We start from the raw sequence: 20,527 nt of genomic DNA on the forward strand, positions 1-20,527 counted from the left end.
GCTCCGCCACCGATTGAAGCAAAAGCAGGCGACTACAGCGACAAAAACGTTCGACAATTTAGCATGTAACAAATGACTAGCTGGTTTTGCGTTGAGCAGTGGGTGTCAAACTATGAGTGAGATAAAACTCTCTTTGATTGTTGTAATTACGTTGTGAAAAAGAAGTCCTCAACTAGTCATAAATTAGAATCACTGGAAAAAATAAGAAAATAATCACGTAGATTACGATCAATTACGATCAATATACGATCAAATCTGATCAGGTATGCAATGCGTTGCAATGGTTGCTCCTCCTTGATTGATCTGAGCTGGTACCAATGGAGCTTGCTGACGTTTGTTCACCTTTCTCTTTCAAACATGCAGGCGGAATAGGATTTGTTGTCATCAGGAAAGGTTTCCCGATGAAAACAAATCCTATCCCGCCTGCAAGTTTGAAAGAGAGAGGTGAATAAACGTCAGCAAGCTCTATTGCACTGGGATCCAAATGAATAAGGGCTGGGACACTCCACTTATTCTCAAAGTGCAATTTAGGCAGCTCAAACATTTTTGATCAATAACGGCGCCGGCCACGTCCTTATAATCAGTTGGGAAGGGAAAGGAATGTTAGTAGAGTGTGCTGGTTGTTACTACTAAAGACCGAGAGCACCTCTGCATCCCCACAACCATCACGGACTGGGGTATTTGTTAGACGGAAAGAATGGAAGATCTGGGAGTCACCGTTGGGTCGGTGATGCGATCCATGGATAGGGGATATTTATAGTGTTCATAAGGTGATAGATTGTGTGGTGTGAGTGAAGGTCAAGCGGCACAGTTCGCTATGGTTGCATTACTTGTAAGCGTTATTATATACACTGTGCTGTGAAGGAAGGGAAACGGTTTTTTTTTTGCAATTCGTTCCTGGTTCTAGCGTTGGCTATGAACATATGAATATACATGAGTTGTATATGTAGAGAAGTGAGAGAGAGAGTAAAGGGACGGGCCAGGAGAGAGAGTAGGATGAAAGGGACGGGCCAGGGATTGAATCCATGACCTTCTGCATACGAATCAGTAGCGGTAGCCACTAGATCACCAAGCCCGATATGAAAATAATCAAGGAGATTACGTAGGAAAACTCCCTTTGCCAGATCACGGCATTGAAGGTTTTCAAAGGAACAAACGATAGCGTATTTACTGCATATTTCGAAGATTGGATATTATTCATCTTCTGTTTATAATCATGTCCAGATTGTAATATTTTGCTCCTTATTGCAACATTATTTTTCTGAGTTATTAATTACTCAGCATCTGTAAAACCTTGATATACCCAACAACTTTTGGGTGTTCGAGAGTTTGACTGTTGTGGTAATAACGATTGGTGAGAGCTTGGCTTTGCAGTCTAAAACCTCTAGAACGACCGTTCAGAATTCATCCAAATGTTTCGGCAATGTACAACAATCCAAAATCAAAATAAGTAATAGATTGAATGAATTTCTCTCAAAAAATATTGTCACATTTTTTACCCCACTATCAAATATTTCGAAAATAAAGTTCAACTATTTCCTCAGTAATGTAGTTTATTGATTAATTTGAAACAATTTCCATTCTGCACACAAAAGTATTCATACCAGTCGAAACATCGCTCTAAGAACCTGTATGATCATCACTACACTTGCCACAAAAACCAAAACGGCCAATATCAGCCAATTGAATCTCGAAAGCCTCCTAAGGTATCCGATTTCATTTTTCAAATCCATCACTAGATTCTTATGCTGAATTACTTCCAAAATCCACTCGTTGAAGTACACCACACTACGGATCCCAATGGTAGAATTCCCGCTGTCGCAGCCCTTCCTGCTGGACAAAAATCCTACTTGGACAAACTTCTCCTCATGAAGACAGAGTACGGGACTGCCTTCGTTGAAATGACACAGCTGATCGTCGTTGGTCTTATTAAAACAGAGACTTTGGGCTGGTTTGTCTGAGCACTTGTTACTGGGCAGCAGGTCAACCGGCTTCAAAAGATTGGGAGTAATTTGATTCCTGTCCCAACCAACCATCGGGCAACGGGTCATCTTCTGCAGATCGACGCTGTTGTTTAGAAGTCTCATCACCACAATGTTGCCATTCCACTCGATCGGACGTTTGAGTTTAATCAGTGCTATATTCGAAGCAGGCGATTGCTCTGAGTAATCCGGGTGGACGTAGATTCTGTGAGCCCTACGATGATAGCCACCTGTTTCGGCTTCAAGTGGTTGAATGCCGATAGATACCGTTTTTGCTCGTTTGTTCCTGTTCGGAAATGAAATGATTCGCAATTTTCATTTAATACTCACTGATTGTTCAATTAGGCATAAGGAAGTGCGCTTGGAACTGTAACAAATGGAGATGGACCAATTTCAACTTGTTTCTGAAGAACTTAAAATCATTTTCAAGTGCATTTCTGGCGTGAATCTTGATGTAGATTTTATTTTAGAATAATTCTTTTTCTCATTACCAAACACAACTGGCAGCCGTGAGAATCCAGTTATTCGTCACCACTGTTCCGGAGCAGAACTGTCCTCCCTCATTCTCCAAGCTGACCACGAATGGAGCCCTCACATCGCTAGACGAGGCCAATGACCACATTGGTTCCGCTGAAACAGATGATACACTTTGAATCACAACCCAGTTCGATCATAATCCCTGCCACAAACCTCCGATGGAAAGCACCAGTAAGCTCCCTAAGCCAACTAGGAAACGCATAGTAATATACCGCGTCGCCGAACGTCGAACAAAACTCAATTATGCTTAGCTTAACTTGAAATCTCTTCAGCAACTGATCGCACTGATCCTCTCCCTCGGGATGACAACGTCTGGACGACGACTCGGTTCAATGCAAAATAGACAGTCAGACATGTTAGAGAGTTTTGAGGCACGACGAACGCGACAATAGTCGACCCTTAAATAGTCTAAACGACGAGCATGCGTTTGCTTCCTACCTTGCAAACAGGGAGTTCAAAGTGTCAGCACGGCCCATTAATAACGGGCTTTACGCGAGCAGTACCGCTGCCGCCGCCTTCGCACCACGCAGGCAGACAAAATCACGGCGCGAGTGGACTTGCCATAGCAGGTTGCCTCTATAAGATTGTAAACGATCGCCGATCTAATCAAATCAATTGAACTTGACCTTGGGATGTACGTGCGTATTCACGCAGTTTTCCCAATGCCGATCAAAATTGGATGGCGCATAGATTTCACGATGATGTACAGATGGCCGTGATAAACATTCCGTTTTTTAGGTAAACTACACTATAATCCCAATTTACGCTCAAAACGGGGGGAGCGTAAATTGGGGGAGCGTAGCTTGGGGGGAGCGCAATTTGGGAATTAGTGCGTAGTGCGAGTGTTTTTTTCTATTTTATAATTAGTTTGTGAAGATCGAAATCACAAAGTTCCAAACCTGTGAAAAGGTTAAGTTATTTAGTTACAATCAATAATTTTGCAGTTTTGCCCAACCTGCGGTCATTGGCCATGCGAATGTTTCAAGAATCATAGGTGTGAGGATAATGTGGAAAGGTTTTTCGCATTCTGCACTTCAGGGAGTATGTAGTACATACTATGTACTTATCACTATGTAATTAAATTTTAAAGATCAGTGGTTCCCAATCTATGCTCACGGGCCACGTGAATAGCTCAAGAACCGAAAGTGCCAGGGAGAAGAGCAAATGATTAACGGATTTATCATCTCAAGGATCAGTATCTCTGATATAAATATGTTGAAAAATCAGTGGTTTCCAATCTATGGTCACAGGCCACGTGAATATCTCAAAAACAAGGATGTTTTCGATCATCTGGCAATCATTTGACTCATTTGTCTATAACTCAGTTCAGAAGCCTAATATTAAAATGTGATGTTCGACAAACTTGTAGATTATTGTTTTTCCTACAATTATCATCAAGGACGCCATATTCTAACTCTTATATTGACTGCGTAAAAGTGTTAGTACCACCTACTCATACTAAACGATCGGATTTTTCGATCGTTTAGTATGAGTAGGTGGTACTAGCGCTCTCACGCCGTATATATGAGAGTTAGGATATCGCGTCCTTGGCGATAATTGTAGGAAAAACACTTTTCTACAAGTTTGCCCAACACCACATTTCAATATTATGCTTCTGAACTGAGCTGTGGATAAATGAGTCAAATGATTGCCAGGTGATCGAAAACATCCTTGCTCGAAAACCGAAAGGGCTAGGAAAAAGAGAAAATGTTTAACGTATTGATCATCTCAAGGATCAGTATCTCTTAAATAAATATGTTGTAAAATCAGTGATTTCCAATCTATGGTCACAGGCCACCTGAATATCTCAAGAATCGCAAGTGTGACGACGAAATGAAAAAGTTTTTCGGAATCTACGACTATGGTTCCTTCTACCGTAGTCAACTAACCTACCCTCTACCCTACCGTTTACCCTAACCTTCTACCGTACCCACAACCCTACCCTCTATCCTATTCCTCGACCCTACCCTCCACCCTACCCTCTACCCTAACCCTCTACCCTACCTTCTACCCTACCCTTTAATCTAACCCTCTACCCTACCTTTTACCCTACCTTCTATCCTTATCTACTACCCCACCTTCTACCCCACCCTCTACCCCAACCCTCTACCCTAACCAACTACCCTATCTTTTACCCTACCCTCTACCCTAACCCTCTACCCTAACCCTCTATCCAACCCTCTATCCAACCCTCTATCCTACCTTCTACATTAACCATCTACCCTACTCTCTACCCTACCTTTTACCCTACCCTCCACCTACCATCTACCCTACCCTCTACCCTAACCATCTACCCTACCCTCTACCCTACCTTCTACCCTAACCCTCTACCCTACCTTTTATCCTACCCTCTACCCTAACCCTCTAGCCCAGTCAACACACAATCGTATATGATGTTGAATAGGATGCAAAAGTGGAGGCGATATACGCACATTTTACACGCGGCTAAATGGCAGCAGGTACGCATATGGCCTCCACTTTAGCATTCTATTCAACGTCATATAAGACTTTGTGTTAGCTGGGACCCTACTCTCTACTCTACCCTCTACCCTAACCCTCTACCCAACCCTCTACGCTAATCATCTACCCTACCCTCTGCCCTACCTTCTACCCTACCCACTACCCTAACCCTCTATGTATCATATGTATCACATGTTACTTGTTCCCGAATACCTAAAACCTCAATTTACGCCTAAGGCGCCATCCACAAATTACGTAACGCTCTAGGGGGAGGGGGGGAGTATGGGCAAGCGTTACGGTCCATACAAAAATTTTCGAGTTTTCATACAAAAAAGCGTTACGGAGGGGGGAGGGGGGGTCAAAAAATGTCGATTTTAGCGTTACGTATTAAATGGATGCTGCCTAAGGAGCGTAAATTGGGGGAGCGCTATTTGGGAATTAGTGCGTAGATCGGGGGCGCAAATTGAGTTTGGCACAAAAAAACTGAGCATAAATTGGGGTTTTAGTGTACACATGTATAGTTTCTATGCGCATAATAAATTTTCATAGGGTATTTTTTATCTACAGAGAGTTATACTAAAAATGTAATTTTAAGTTTACTTGAGTGCGCATATTTGGAGCACGAAAATAAACGTAAATTTCTATCGCACTTGAAAATTACAATGCATCAAATAGAAGACGAAACATGTAAATTTACACGTCGTTGAATTTTGATTGAACCGCATCACGTGGTTTGTCATTTTGTTTTGTTTCGTTTCTGACTGTTCCCACCATTCGCTGCTGCTTTAGGGCTGTCCATAAATAACGTAAGGGTTAATGGGGGGGGGGGGGGCAGGTGTTTAAGAAATCTCTCATCCCATACAAAAATATTTGGGTTCTCATACAAAAAATCTTACAAGGAGGGGGGGGGGGGGGGTGGTGAGGTGGTGTCGAAAAATCGTGAAAATTCCCTTACGTAATGAATGGGCAGCCCCTTGTCTCACTCGGGTAATTCGGAAAACAAATTTGATGAGGTGATGCCGTGATACTGTGGAGAAACACGTCGGACATATTTCTCCTCTGATGGAATGAGTGTGCTTTTCATGCACTTGATATGTGACATTTTATATCAAATTCTTATTTCATGTCATGTAAATTTATTGCCTCAATGTTTTACATTCAGTTTAAGTTTCACATATTTTTGCTGTGTATAAGACTGTAAACGATCGCCAATCTAATCAAATCAATTGAACTTGACCCTGGTATCTACGTGCGTATTCACGCAGTCTTCCCAATGCCGATCAAAAGTGGATGACGCTTAGATTTCACGATGTTGTACAGATGGCCGAGATAAATATTCCGTTTGGAAGTGTTTTAGGTAAACTATACATATATAGTTTCTATACGCATAAAAAATATTCATTACGAATCAATCGCGTTTTGCACTTTATGGAGTCGAGTTCCTCTTTTGTATTTTTTAAACAAATATACATATTCAGCCATGTTATTAATTACTTAATTTTTGCTGTTTCACACCGAACTTGGGAGCTAACAGAAATTCAATACTCAATATAAAAAATTCAAATTTTGTGCATCTTGCAATACACCAACAACATTACTCATCCAATCGATTGAACAGGGAACCCCTGGTGTCGAGGGTGGATGTGTGGGGTGTCGATAATGAGGTAACAAAAATTCAGAAAAAAAAGTTTTCATCTGGCGGCAGCTGTGCTGTGCGGTTTGCACAGTCGCTGATGTGAATGCTTTCGCTCTCGTGTGTCTAGCGTCTACCAGGGCAGGCATGCTCATTGGTTTCGTGATCACTTTTACCCATATGCGGGTATACCTACCTGCTTGCTTGGTTGGTTGGTTGATCGATCAGTCAAGGAAGGTGGCACGCCGCTGTGAAGCTAGTTGCACTCTCGACGACATACTTCACATGGTTAAAATGGGATATCTCCAAACGCTGTTAGTAGACCACACTAGAGCGGCATGTAGGAGGTACTTGGATATAGGAGTAATACCGACTATGAATGAAGTGTGTGGCGGAGAAAAGCTTTTTACAGGATAATTCTGCCAATATCTCACAACACCGTATGGCTCGGCAGGAGGCAAGGGGGTTGGTACGTACAACGGGCCGGGCTCTTGAAATTACACAATTCAACTATTTCCATACGTTTCTTCCTACTACGTGGTCGTGGTCTCTTGATGGTTGGTGGGTTATTCATTTAGGCGGTGTTTGCCTTCGATAATGAATTGCAATCAGTTCTCTTGAGTCCGCTACTACTGGTTGTACGTAGATACCTATTTACGATCGCCAATGGACGAATGATTATTCAGTCAACCTGTCACTTGGTCAGTCAGACAGATACATGAGTTGTTTGATGGACAGAAACTAGGCCACGATCATCATTAATTCGATCATTGTGGGTTTCGGGGACGGAGAGGAAGGTTCAGCCTGAATGAGTTGAATCAGGGTGTTCGCAAGAATGTGCTTTGCTCAGGTATCTGCATTATTCAAACGTAGGATCTTTCATAGGGTTTCAAAGGTTCTAGGGGAATTTGAAGAGGATCTGAAAGTTTAAAGGTCAAAAATCCTGTAAAAACCATCTGAATCTTCATGAGCCCCTCGAAACCCCCTGAAATGTATTCTAACGCCCTGAATCCCTTTGAATCCACCTAAAATGCACTCGATTGTACCTAAAGACAAACCTGAACCCCTGAAATGCCACTAACTCCTAGAAACACATCTTAACACATCATGAATATCTGCAACTTTCTTCTAGAATCTCTTTAAAACCTCATGAAACTCCACAAACTGTATTTGAAGCCTTTCTGAAGCTTCCTGAGAGCTCCAAAAACGCTTCTACAAAATCATGAACACCCTGAAATGCCTATAAAAATCGCGAATGTTCCAATTTGTTTCTGAATACCTCTGAAACGTCCTATTAAAACAACCTGAAATGCCCCTTAAAAGTCTTGAACCTTTTGAAACGTACCTGATACCATCTGAAATATCCTGAAGCGCACTAGAAATCTTCATGAAGCCCCTGAAGCTCGCGGAAACGCCCCTGGAATCCTTGAAACGTCCCTAACTATCCTCCAGAAGCCTGCCCCTAGAGCTCCTAAAAATACCAGTGAATCGCCCCGAAATGAAAACTTGTTTAAACCCCAGACAACCAGTAATCTTATAAGATGTTGCATAAGATGATAATGTGGAGGCCATATGCGTACATGCCTCCATTTAGGCGCATGTAAAATGTACGCATATCGCCTCCACTTTAACATCCTATTCAACATCATGTACAACCAACTGGTTGACTTCGACCCCCATGTAGTGCTATCCTCTCTAAAACTCTCGCTCCTTTTTCTCCTTAAAACTCCATGAAACGCCTTTAGATTTTTATGAAGCCCACTGAAACATCCCTGAATATCCTTCTGGAATCTCTTGAAACTCCTATGAACATTTCTTAACCCTTTAATACCCAAATTTTTTATTTTGATCTAAATATCATATTTTGTCATCATAAATCGATCTAAACGTGTTTTAGAAGATGATTCTTTTTCATACTCGATTTTCTGAATTTCGGTTTTGGATTTTTCTAATTTTTATTTTTGAATATCCCTGCACTTTTATATTTTTCCTGGAAGCCCTATTAGGGAGACGAATTTTTTCAGACAAAAACATTTTGAGATTCTATGATTATTGTTTAAATATTTTTATTTCAAATTTTTTTCACGGGTAATTTTATTTTCCGTGTAATTTTAAGAAAGGTGACTAAAACATCAATTTTTCAATGATTTTTTAAAAAAATGTAAATAAGCTTCAAAATACACCAAAAACTATTTTGCGATTTACAAAATAGTCCCAAATATCAGCCAAAAAATAAAAATAAAAGATTGTCCACGAAACAAAAATAACAAAAATGCACAAACTATACCTCGTCTGAAGGCAGGGTTTGGTATTAGAGGGTCAAATCGCCTTAAATGCACTGGAACTCCCTAAAATACTCCCACAAAATCCTTTGAAAACCTTCCGAAACCTTCCTTCGTAGATGCTTTCAAACTAGAAAGGAGAAAAAGTTTATAGCAGTGCTGTCATGGTAAAATCAGAGCTGATTACTCAAGATTTCCAAATCTCAGCGCCTCCTATACTGGAGGCCCCTATAGAAATGATTTCAAGTGACTGAAATTTTCATGATTTCCCGAGCAGAAGAAAATATCAACAGCATAAAAAAATATGTTGTTTTGGCTTAATAACTTTATAATGGAATGAGTAATTTTTATGTTATTAGCATAACATATTATTTTATAAACTTGTCTGTCATAAGCGGCAAAATAACAAAAATCATAACAAAAAAATGTTCCTGGAAAACTAATTCAGTAACATGTTTTGTTAGACCAATTACAACTTAATAACAGGAAATTTGCGAACTTGTTCCTGTTGTGTTATTGTTCATCACATATTTGTACATTATCTATGGTAGAATAATAACTTAATATGTTCTAAAACAAAACATATTATTGAAATATTATCTTGTGAATATATCCCAATAACTTGAACATAACAAAATGAGATTGCCTAACAAAACATGTTATTAAAAGGATATATTTTGATAAGTTAACAATAACACATTGTGATATAAAAACAGGCTATGCGATTCTGTTGTTATCAATTTGCTATTCTCCTCTGCTCGGGTTATTTCTGTAATTATTGCGGCAAGGCATTCTTGCAGATATTCCTTCTATGAGCTCAGCAATGATTCTTTTAAGGAATTATCCAATAACTATTTTAGAAATTATTCCTTTTCCTGTTCTGCATCACCACCGGGGATATTGCTAGAAATTTTTTAAGGGATGCTTTCATGATTTATCATTTTTTCCGGGATTTTTTTAGAAAAAAAATTTTTGTACTATTTCCTAGACCGAGTATGGTTCGTTCAAAAATTCTTCCTGTGACTCCTTTAGCGATTATTCAGGAATGTGTTTCTTCGAACGATTTCGTAAGAATTTTCATCAGAATTCTTCTGCAAATTTTGAAGGATTTGAATCAATGAAGAATTTTCAATCAATTTCCTGTTAAATTTCAGAAACATCTCAGGAAGAACTTTCGAATGGATCTCTAGAGGAAAATCTAAAATAAAAACCCTGGGGAATTTTTGAGAAAATCGCGGAGAAATTCCCTGTGAAAGCCTTGCGCGAAAATCCTAAAAAAGAGAAAGAGGATTTCTGAAAGTATTCCTGAGGCAATTTGTGAACATATTTCTGAAGAAATTCCTGTATGAATATTAAAATACCCAGATACATCCACCTAGTGGTGATAGTGCCTTTCTCGTCGAATATGTACCACCTACGAATTTCTGAATCCTGAGAATACTTTCTTTAGAAAAGCAAGAGTGTTATCAAGGTCATTATCGAATTGGGGAACTTATTCCGACGATAAGTATGTTCAACGTATCCCAAGCAACACACATGGTTTCAAAACAGTGACGGCAGCGTATGTAAGGGTTGCGCATTAAGTCACAGTGACTTCTGTGCAACCCTTACATACGCTGCCGTCACTGTTTTGTAACCATGTGTGTTGCTTGGGATAGGTAGAGCTGAAAATATCAGTACTCTCAGCAGACTGGAGACCGATTTATATAATATATACACTCCCGTTCAAAAGTTTGGGGTCACCCCCTAAAAAACATGTCATTTTTTTAGGCCCATATCTCCGCCAATTTGCTTCCGATTTCAAAACCCTAGGTTTCATTCAAAAGATAATAAGTCAAAAAAACTTTGAACATGATTTAAAAGAAACTTTTTCAAAAACTTTTGTATGTAAACTTAACCCAAAGTTGCCAAATTTTCTAAAAAATGAATATAAACTTACGACAGTGTCGCTGGAAATTGGGTCGACCAAATTTTAAGATGATAGCGGTAATATGACCCATTTTCTATTAGCTTTCAACTGCTTTTTATAGAACTTAGCTAAAAAATCTAGAAAAAAAGTTATTGAATAAATTAATCCTTGATGTCATCGACCAAAAGTTTGGGGTCACCCCTGAAAATGGTGTATCGGCCAAAAGTTTGGGGTCACTATCGTAAAACATGGAAAAGTGATTTGTTAATATCTTTGTCATCTTTCATTCAATTTTAATTCTTCTTGGCTTATGTATATTGGTATATACCAAGATGACAATTACAAGCTAGGGTTTAGCTTTCTTCACAGATCACTTTGAGGTCATCGACAAAGTTTTTTCTGCACACTTTAGGCTATATTTTATTATCATTGTTTACAAGAATAATGGAAAATTTGTAATGTAGTACACTAAAACCTCTTTTATGCATGTTATTTTTATGCACTTTTAATTTATGCACCTTTTTTTATGCCCTGCATAAAAAGAGGGAAAGCCACTCAGAACCAATATTGTGCATGAAAATATTTAATAATGACGGGAACTGTTGGAACGGCGCCAAGGGGTGTTTACAGAGGAGAGCAAAGGAAGGTGACAGGTTCGTTTTTGGGTGTTTCCGAAGGCCTCATGTGCGTTACATGGGGTCCGAATGGGTCTTAAGGGGGTTTCGAAGTCATTTCAGGAAGTCTCAGCATTTTAGGCTGGTTTCAGAGGCGTTCCAGGGCCGTTTTTAGGGGTTTTGGTTTAGGAGGATTTTTTGAGGCATTTCAGGATGTTTCAGACCATTTTCGGCGTAATTCAGAGGCATTACTGAAACGTCACGGAGGAGTTTCCGGGGTGTTCGGAGCTTCGCAGATGCGTTACATGGGGTCCGAGGGGTTTAAGGGGGATTTTGGAGGCATTTCAGAATGTTTCAGACTATTTTCGGCGTGATTAAGAGGCGTTACGAAAGCGTTACAAGGTGTTTTCGAGGGGTTTGGGGACTCTCAGGTGCGTTACATGGGGTCCGGGGGAATTTATGGGGGATTTTGAAGGCATTTCAGGACGTTTCAGAGCATTTTCTGCGGGATTAAGAGGCGTTACGAAAGCATTACGGAGGATTTTGGGGGGGGGGGGGGGTTTGGGGCCTTAAATGGGGTCCGAGGGGTTTTAAGGGGGATTTGGAGGCATTTCAAGGCGTTTCAGAGCATTTTCGGTGGGTTGCATAGGCGTTACTTAAGCGTTACGAGGAGTTTTCGTGGGGTTCGGAGCCTCTCAGGTGCGTTACATGGGGCCCGAGGGGGTTTAAGGGGGATTTTGATGGCATTTCAGGACGTTTCAGAGTGTTTTCTGGGGAACTAAGAGGCGTTACGAAAGCGTTACGGAGGAGTTTTCGGGGGGTTCGGAGCCTCTCAGGTGCGTTACATGGGGTCCGAGGGGGTTTAAGGGGGATTTTGCAGGCATTTCAGAATGTTTCAGACCATTTTCGGCGTGATAAAGAGGCGTTACGAAAGCGTTACGGAGGAGTTTTCGGGGGGGGGGGGGGGTTGGTTCCTCTCATGTGCGTTACATGGGGTCCGAGGGGGTTTAAAGGGAATTTTTAAGGCATTTCAGAATGTTTCAGAGCCTTTTTTGGGGGGATTCAGAGGCGTTACGGAAACGTTACGGAGGAGTTCTCAGAGGTTTCGAAGCCTTTTAGGTGCGTTACATGGGGTCCCCGGGAGGTTGTGGGGGATTTTTTAGGCATTTCAGGAAGTTTCAGAGCAGACTCTGAAATACCTTAAAACGCCCCTCAAACCTCTTGCAACGCCCTTTAAAGGCTCCTGAGATCCCTTGAATTGCCCCTAAAGCCCCTTGGATCGCCCCTGAAACCCACTTATTATTATTGGAATACCCCATGAAAACACAAAAAATCTTGACAGAACACCCTTAAAAGCACGGGTTCCCAACCGGTGGTCCGCGGCCCCCTGGGGGGCCGTGAAGCCAGTCCAAGGGGGCCGCGATGTTACCAAAAAATTGTAAAATTCTAATTCTATTTTGTGCAAATTTTCAAATACAAATTTTAATTTTGTATAACGCCACAATTTTAGGAACAAATTTTCAGTATAAAATGCCTTCAGAAGAAAAAAAATTTTCGGCTGCGCCGCTATTTTTCAGCTATGACTCAAATTAAATGTACATGACATCATTATCTACGAAATGTGAGTGTCGAATAAAAAAAAACGTATTGTCGTCGCGGTTGAAACACGAAGTTTCCCCACACCCTACAATCGAATTTTCTCAAAATTCATACGTGAAACCTAACGTCGGACATAGTGCGCTGGACAGCGAACCTGGCCCTCTATACAGCGCACTGTGCCCGACGTACGTCCGACACATGGTTTAGGAGAAAAAACAATTTTCGCGTGTCAAAAAATTCCGATTTTCAACTGCACGAACAATATCATTGACCGTCGAAAGCCCCTCCCACAGTAAATTTCAGGCTACGAAACTCGGTTTCATTCATTTAATTTAATTTTTTTCTATAAAAAAATCATTGGGCCGCAGATGTTTCGACAATTCTTAAAGGGGGTCGCCACCTCAAAAAGGTTGGGAACCCCTGCTTAAAAGGCTCCTCAAAACCCCCTAAACAACCCCTTAAAACGCCCCTGAAGCCCCTATGAACCCCCTTTTTGGGCTTTCTGGGAACCTTCTGGAAACCGCCTTAGCCCCACCTCAACTGCCCAGGAGCAAGACCGGTTCTCGCGAACTAGATTCTCTAATTGAAGCCCAAATTTAATTTATGCATAAATTTCCCTCTTTTTATGTCTTTTTTTAATTTACAGGGTGCGGCAGGAAAAAATGCGAAAAGTTCAAGGCACTATTACACGCTAAATATGGGAATGTATGACTATTTTTTCATAACAGTGTATCAGTCAATGTCTATATTCTAGCACTGAAAAATAAAAATGAACATATTTGATGTTTAACATGTGATAATGTAGGCCTAATAAGCGGATATCAATAAACTGCGCGCCCAATGGTCATTAAACAAAATGACTATAACAGTAACAAAATTAGCTCAAATTCGATGAACAACCAGACCACACTGATCCAGAGCCATGTAGTTTCACATACCAGATGAAATAAGTACATATATTTGATGATATTGTAGAGAAAATCAAAAATTTTGTTTTATCAGATGCGAAATTTAGCGACCTGTGCAATTTTCTGCGGTTTGAAAATTCTGGTTGTCTTCATCTTCAGGCACTGCCCTGTAAAGGTTAGTGACCAAAATGGGAAATTTTTTAATTAACTTTTCAGAAAACTAGCCTATTATAGATCATGGAACGTTGAAACATAGATTGGTTAATGTCAAATGGACGAAAATGAGGTTTGAAGTTGAAAAACACTTTCGCATTTTTTCCTGCCGCATACTGTATGTACATTTTCAATTTATGCAGTCCCAGCCATGTGCATAAAAATAGGTTCCAGTGTAATTTGAATTGTCACTGCTAAGCTGCCGTTATAAGCATAGTTGTCCCATGTTACTTTTTGACGATTTTGACTTTTTTGCTCCAGGCGCTCTACTTCTACCTATATTTTCATATAACATCAAAAAATAACATACTTTGTTCGAAGACTCAATAAAAAGCATGTCAAGTCAAATTGTCCCACTGTTGAATTTCTACGCATGTCTGTCCCACAACTGAAATTCTACGCATAACAGTCCCACTATAATATTTCTACGTAAAACCGATACATTAAGCATTTTTTGTAACTTACTTCACCTAATAGCATGGCTATTTCAATACTGCATGGTATAAACTCTTCTTTTATGTTGGCATTACGCTCCAGCTGGAACGAAACTTGTTTTCCAGTTAAACAAAAACTGTTATTTCTTCGCAACTTGCAGTTTCAATCTAAATTCAAATATTGCTGCAATGCGCGTTGAGCTCATAAACCAAACATAACATTTTAACTTAATTAAGAGGCTCAAATGTCGTGAAGCATGACGAAGCCGATCCAATATAATGACAAAGAGGCTGCTGAATTGAATGACTGATATATTTGAAAATTTCCAGAATTTAAGCAAGCTTGAAATATTGTTGGTAAGTGAGTTGATGCGTTTCACTTTTTTATTTCAAAATGTTATCCCAATATTTTAGAAAATAAAAGGAACACTTTTGGGTTAAACCCAAATCGAAGATGAACTACTGGAGGTACTGAACAAGCAATCAATATATCAATTGAGGAGAGATCAACCGAGTAAGTGAATTGAAGAATAAGTGAGTGACTTGTTGAGCGAGATTTTGTAAGTGTGTGGGTTGATTTGTAAATGAGTAAGATGGTAAGCCTGTGATTTGATAAGTGAGTTGGTTTATTATTGGGATGATGGGTAAGTGAGTGACTGTTTTGAATGAATGTTTTAATGAGTTATTGAGTAACTTGATAAACAAGTTACCTAGACGCTCAGAGACTTGATGAGTAAGTGGATTCTTGAGTAAACTGTTGTTAGTATGTGTTGTGTCCTAGATAAGCGGCTTTCTGTGTATATGTAAAATAAATGATAGAGCCCAAAAGCATTATATTCTTATTATTGTATTTGTATTAAAAGTGAACATAGTACTGTAACTGCTTGTTTTCGAATAGGATGAATATAGAACCGTATCATTACCAACGGCATTCTGACCCTTTATATTCATATAAAGATTCATGAAGCATGAAGCCTCTAATGGCAAATAATTCCCAATTTTTGCTGGGGCTCCTATTCATATGACCAATACAAGCAGAGGAAGGCATGGTGCAGAATGTTTTGGAAACTTCAGCTGTTGTATTTCTAAACATATTTTATTTCAATGATATGTACATATTTCTTGTCATTTAAAATTAATACAAAAGCTTAATCAGTTGTATATGTCATTAGGCAAAATAGACCATTAGGCCGAAAAATTCAGTAGGCCGAATAGATAATTAGGCCGAAACGAACGTTAGGGCCGAATAATTCAGGTATAGCAAAAGGTCATTTCGCCAAAATCTGGCCAAAATACCATTTCGGCCTGAAGACCTTTTCGGCCTAAAGACCTTTTCGGCCTAAAGACCTTTTCGGCCTAAAGACCTTTTCGGCCTAAAGACCTTTTCGGCCTAAAGACCTTTTCGGCCTAAAGACCTTTTCGGCCTAAAGACCTTTTCGGCCTAAAGACCTTTTCGGCCTAAAGACCTTTTCGGCCTAAAGACCTTTTCGGCCTAAAGACCTTTTCGGCCTAAAGACCTTTTCGGCCTAAAGACCTTTTCGGCCTAAAGACCTTTTCGGCCTAAAGACCTTTTCGGCCTAAAGACCTTTTCGGCCTAAAGACCTTTTCGGCCTAAAGACCTTTTCGGCCTAAAGACCTTTTCGGCCTAAAGACCTTTTCGGCCTAAAGACCTTTTCGGCCTAAAGACCTTTTCGGCCTAAAGACCTTTTCGGCCTAAAGACCTTTTCGGCCTAAAGACCTTTTCGGCCTAAAGACCTTTTCGGCCTAAAGACCTTTTCGGCCTAAAGACCTTTTCGGCCTAAAGACCTTTTCGGCCTAAAGACCTTTTCGGCCTAAAGACCTTTTCGGCCTAAAGACCTTTTCGGCCTAAAGACCTTTTCGGCCTAAAGACCTTTTCGGCCTAAAGACCTTTTCGGCCTAAAGACCTTTTCGGCCTAAAGACCTTTTCGGCCTAAAGACCTTTTCGGCCTAAAGACCTTTTCGGCCTAAAGACCTTTTCGGCCTAAAGACCTTTTCGGCCTAAAGACCTTTTCGGCCTAAAGACCTTTTCGGCCTAAAGACCTTTTCGGCCTAAAGACCTTTTCGGCCTAAAGACCTTTTCGGCCTAAAGACCTTTTCGGCCTAAAGACCTTTTCGGCCTAAAGACCTTTTCGGCCTAAAGACCTTTTCGGCCTAAAGACCTTTTCGGCCTAAAGACCTTTTCGGCCTAAAGACCTTTTCGGCCTAAAGACCTTTTCGGCCTAAAGACCTTTTCGGCCTAAAGTCCTTTTCGGCCTAAAGACCTTTTCGGCCTAAAGACCTTTTCGGCCTAAAGACCTTTTCGGCCTAAAGACCTTTTCGGCCTAAAGACCTTTTCGGCCTAAAGACCTTTTCGGCCTAAAGACCATTTCGGCCTAAAGACCTTTTCGGCCTAAAGACCTTTTCGGCCTAAAGACCTTTTCGGCCTAAAGACCTTTTCGGCCTAAAGACCTTTTCGGCCTAAAGACCTTTTCGGCCTAAAGACCTTTTCGGCCTAATGACCTTTTCGGCCTAAAGACCTTTTCGGCCTAAAGACCTTTTCGGCCTAAAGACCTTTTCGGCCTAAAGACCTTTTCGGCCTAAAGACCTTTTCGGCCTAAAGACCTTTTCGGCCTAAAGACCTTTTCGGCCTAAAGACCTTTTCGGCCTAAAGACCTTTTCGGCCTAAAGACCTTTTCGGCCTAAAGACCTTTTCGGCCTAAAGACCTTTTCGGCCTAAAGACCTTTTCGGCCTAAAGACCTTTTCGGCCTAAAGACCTTTTCGGCCTAAAGACCTTTTCGGCCTAAAGACCTTTTCGGCCTAAAGACCTTTTCGGCCTAAAGACCTTTTCGGCCTAAAGACCTTTTCGGCCTAAAGACCTTTTCGGCCTAAAGACCTTTTCGGCCTAAAGACCTTTTCGGCCTAAAGACCTTTTCGGTCTGAAGACCTTTTCGACCTAAAGACCTTTTCGGCCTAAAGATCCTTTCAGCCTAAAAACCTTTTCGGCCTCAATTCATTTTCAATTCAATTCAATTCATTTTCGGCCTAAAGACCTTTTCGGCCTAAAGACATTTTTGGCCTAAACACCTTTTCGACTTCATGCCCTTTTCGGCCTACTGATCAATCCGGTTTAATAACGTTTTTGGCCTAATGACTTATTCGGCCATATATGTAAAGTGTAAATATTTTGATGTAACAATATTTTGCGGTCAAACGACGTTTTTCCGACCAAACGATTGTCGGACTGGCGACCTTTTCGACCTAACAACATTTTCGGCCCAATGACCTTTCCGACCTTATAACGTTTTTGGCCTAACGTTCGAATCGCTTATTTCGATAATACTGTATATACATATTTCGACGTAAACTGCGATGGAAGAGCTATTTAAGTAAAAAAATGAATCCATTTTCGTAATTAATACATTTAAATATCCCCGACTTATTTCTTTAATGGAGATTTGTGGCCCAATGAAGAATTCTTTGTTTGCTGGAAAGTCTCCTCAGACTGGAGTGAGAATCGAAGTCACACTACGTGGATATCAATACGCCTGAATGGCTGGCGCTGCTAACCGCACAACAACGAAACCCATACTTTATAACTCACTTACTAACTCACTAATGCACTCACTCCTACGGAACAAATCTCACATACTCATAAACCAACAAACTCACTTACTCACCATGTCACTCACTGACTCACTAACTCATGTACTTACTATCCCACACACACTCACCAATTTAACAATTCCAGACACGAATGCCACATAAGTGGTAAAGTGTCTTTAATAAATATTAATAATAATAATAATTTAACAATTCTCTTACCAACGCATAAACATTAACGGGGCAACTCTCTGTAAGCTGTAACTTTCCTAATTCATAACTGACTCACTCACCAACTCACTTAAGGACAAACGTCATGGAATCCCGCTTCAACAGTGCATCAGAACTTCAGACGCACAAATCTCAAGAAGCAAACTTCAAACGACAGTGCATTTTATTATTCTGTTCTTGCTCACTTGTAATAAGCTTTAAATAAAAAGATCAGGTGTGCTGGTTTTGTTTACGAAGAGATTTGTGCGCTCAAAATCGTGAGTAGGTGCCGAAGTCGGCCATTGTGGTGGCCATTTTGGGATTCTAACAAGTCTGTCCTTAATCTTGAAATACCTCATATTCATCCTCTCATCAATTCACTTATCAACTTCTTTTTCACCAACTCACTCACCTAGTTGCTACTTACCAGATTATGAAGAAAGTGCTAAAATGTGATGTCATTCTTATGTTGTCTTTCGGCTCCCTTTTTGCCTCGAGACATTTGAGCCTTATACATGAGAGTCTTATAATGTTATAAGAGAAGCTAACATAGTTTGTTATTAAAAAAAATATAACAAAAAAAGTACAGAACAGACCACATCGAGCGTGAAAAGAGACGACTAAATATCGTGTGACTGATATGCGTAGAAGTTTCGTTAACAGGACCACATTTCTAGGCATAACAGTCCCACTAATCATTTTTTTTACTAAAAACACTATATTTTTAAAAATATTTGATTGGAAATACCTCAGGCATGAAAATATAAGCAATTTCTAACGATACTATGAAAACTTAAATCCGATTTGTTGCACCGTTTGGCCAAAAAACATGAAAAACCTGTTTGAAACTTCAATCGCGATTTTCTCAGCTTCAAGTTTTTCAACATGGGACAACTATGCGTAGAACGGCAGTAAGCCCATTCAAATTTCAACCACATTACAGAGCTCGCCCTCTCGTCGCATCAAAATTTTGGGCAGTAAGGCAAATGTTTAATTTCTTTTTTTTTTTTTTTCTTTCATTGGTTTCGGTGTCCAACGTTTACTTTATTTGTTGGTTTCAATTGTTTTTTTCTCGGTGATGTTGGTCAACATCACCGAGAAAAACCAATTGGGACCAACAAAAAAAAATGTTTAATTTGTTTTATGTCACCCCCCTTCCTTTCAAAAATCCTTAAATATTGAAGGGTCGAAAAAAAAACGTGGCGGCCCATGAGTCCATTTTTAATAGAAAAAAAAAATGTTTACAAACATCTATTTTTAAATATATAAAATAGTTATTTATGTAACGAGTTGCAAAAAGTTTACTTTTTTCAGTGCGAGTCGTACATTTATCCAACGAGCCTTGCCAAGTTGGATAAATACGAAGAGTGCTGAAAAAATCGAGTTTTGCAACGAGTTCCATACGAAATTTTATGCAATGATTTTTTCATAATGCAACCCATTTGAGTTTCTAATGTTTATAATGCAACTCAAATGAGTTGCATTATGCACATTATACAACTATTTTTCATTATACAACTCATTTCGTTCGGAAAAGTTGGCCATTATGATACCCAAATGAGTTATATAAAATGTAAATTATGATACTAAATTGCATAAAACCATTTTTTCAATAGTGGGTATAATTTTAATTGTTTCAATAAAAGACAATTTTAGACGTAAAAGGAGATACGAAGCATCGTTGACACATTTTTTTTTGTGAAATCATTAGCAAATTTTCTCAGCAATTAAAAAAAATTCAAAATGAAAAATGTTTTACACAAAATTTTCCACTGATTAAGAAAATCGGATAGAAAAGTCGGAAAACTAATTAGGAAGTCCGGAAAATTCTAAAAAAAAATTGGAAGGTCACTACATAAGCTATATTCTGTGAAATTTTCAAAATGTGTGTTTTCTCCGTTTCTGAGTTATGACCAATTTTGTGGATATTGTCCAGATGTGCTATATGAGTCGATATCTTTGAAAAATCATAACTTAAGAACGAAGTATCGTAGACACAATGTTTTGTTGTGAAATCGTACGCAAATTTTCTCAGCAATCCAAGATATTGCTAGAATCTTGAAATTTATTTAGGAATTATTTCCGTAAAAAAATTTAGGAAATTATAACATTACTCTCGCAAAGAAATAATTCAAAAGTAAACAT

At 39.6% G+C, this 20,527-nt stretch overlaps 2 protein-coding genes across 4 annotated transcripts in view; both read right to left on the reverse strand.

Annotated features, from left to right (window-relative positions):
* The window catches only part of LOC109410204 (angiopoietin-2), an 842,481-nt gene that overhangs the window by 617,547 nt on the left and 204,407 nt on the right, over window positions 1-20,527 (reverse strand). The gene's annotated exons all lie outside the window — the stretch shown is intronic.
* LOC115263019 (putative serine protease 42) lies at window positions 449-4,357 on the reverse strand. Its single transcript, XM_029865953.2, has 3 exons — window positions 2,673-4,357; window positions 2,474-2,612; window positions 449-2,268 (listed from the first exon to the last, which is right to left on the reverse strand). The coding sequence occupies exons 1-3, from the start codon at window positions 2,719-2,721 to the stop codon at window positions 1,599-1,601; spliced, it is 858 nt and encodes a 285-aa protein (XP_029721813.2). The 5' UTR covers window positions 2,722-4,357; the 3' UTR covers window positions 449-1,598.

The sequence above is a fragment of the Aedes albopictus genome, chromosome 2 (genome assembly GCF_035046485.1).
Source record: "Aedes albopictus strain Foshan chromosome 2, AalbF5, whole genome shotgun sequence".
NCBI lineage: Eukaryota > Metazoa > Arthropoda > Insecta > Diptera > Culicidae > Aedes > Aedes albopictus.

Bases quoted from the DNA above. Each gene is read 5' to 3' on its own strand.
- LOC115263019 (XM_029865953.2), bottom strand. From the start codon at position 2,721: ATGCGTTTCCTAGTTGGCTTAGGGAGCTTACTGGTGCTTTCCATCGGA. The intron at 2,613-2,672 runs GTTTGTGGCAGG...CATCTGTTTCAG, and splicing joins ACTGGTGCTTTCCATCGGAG to CGGAACCAATGTGGTCATTG. The intron at 2,269-2,473 runs GTAATGAGAAAA...ATTTCCGAACAG, and splicing joins ACGGCTGCCAGTTGTGTTTG to GAACAAACGAGCAAAAACGG.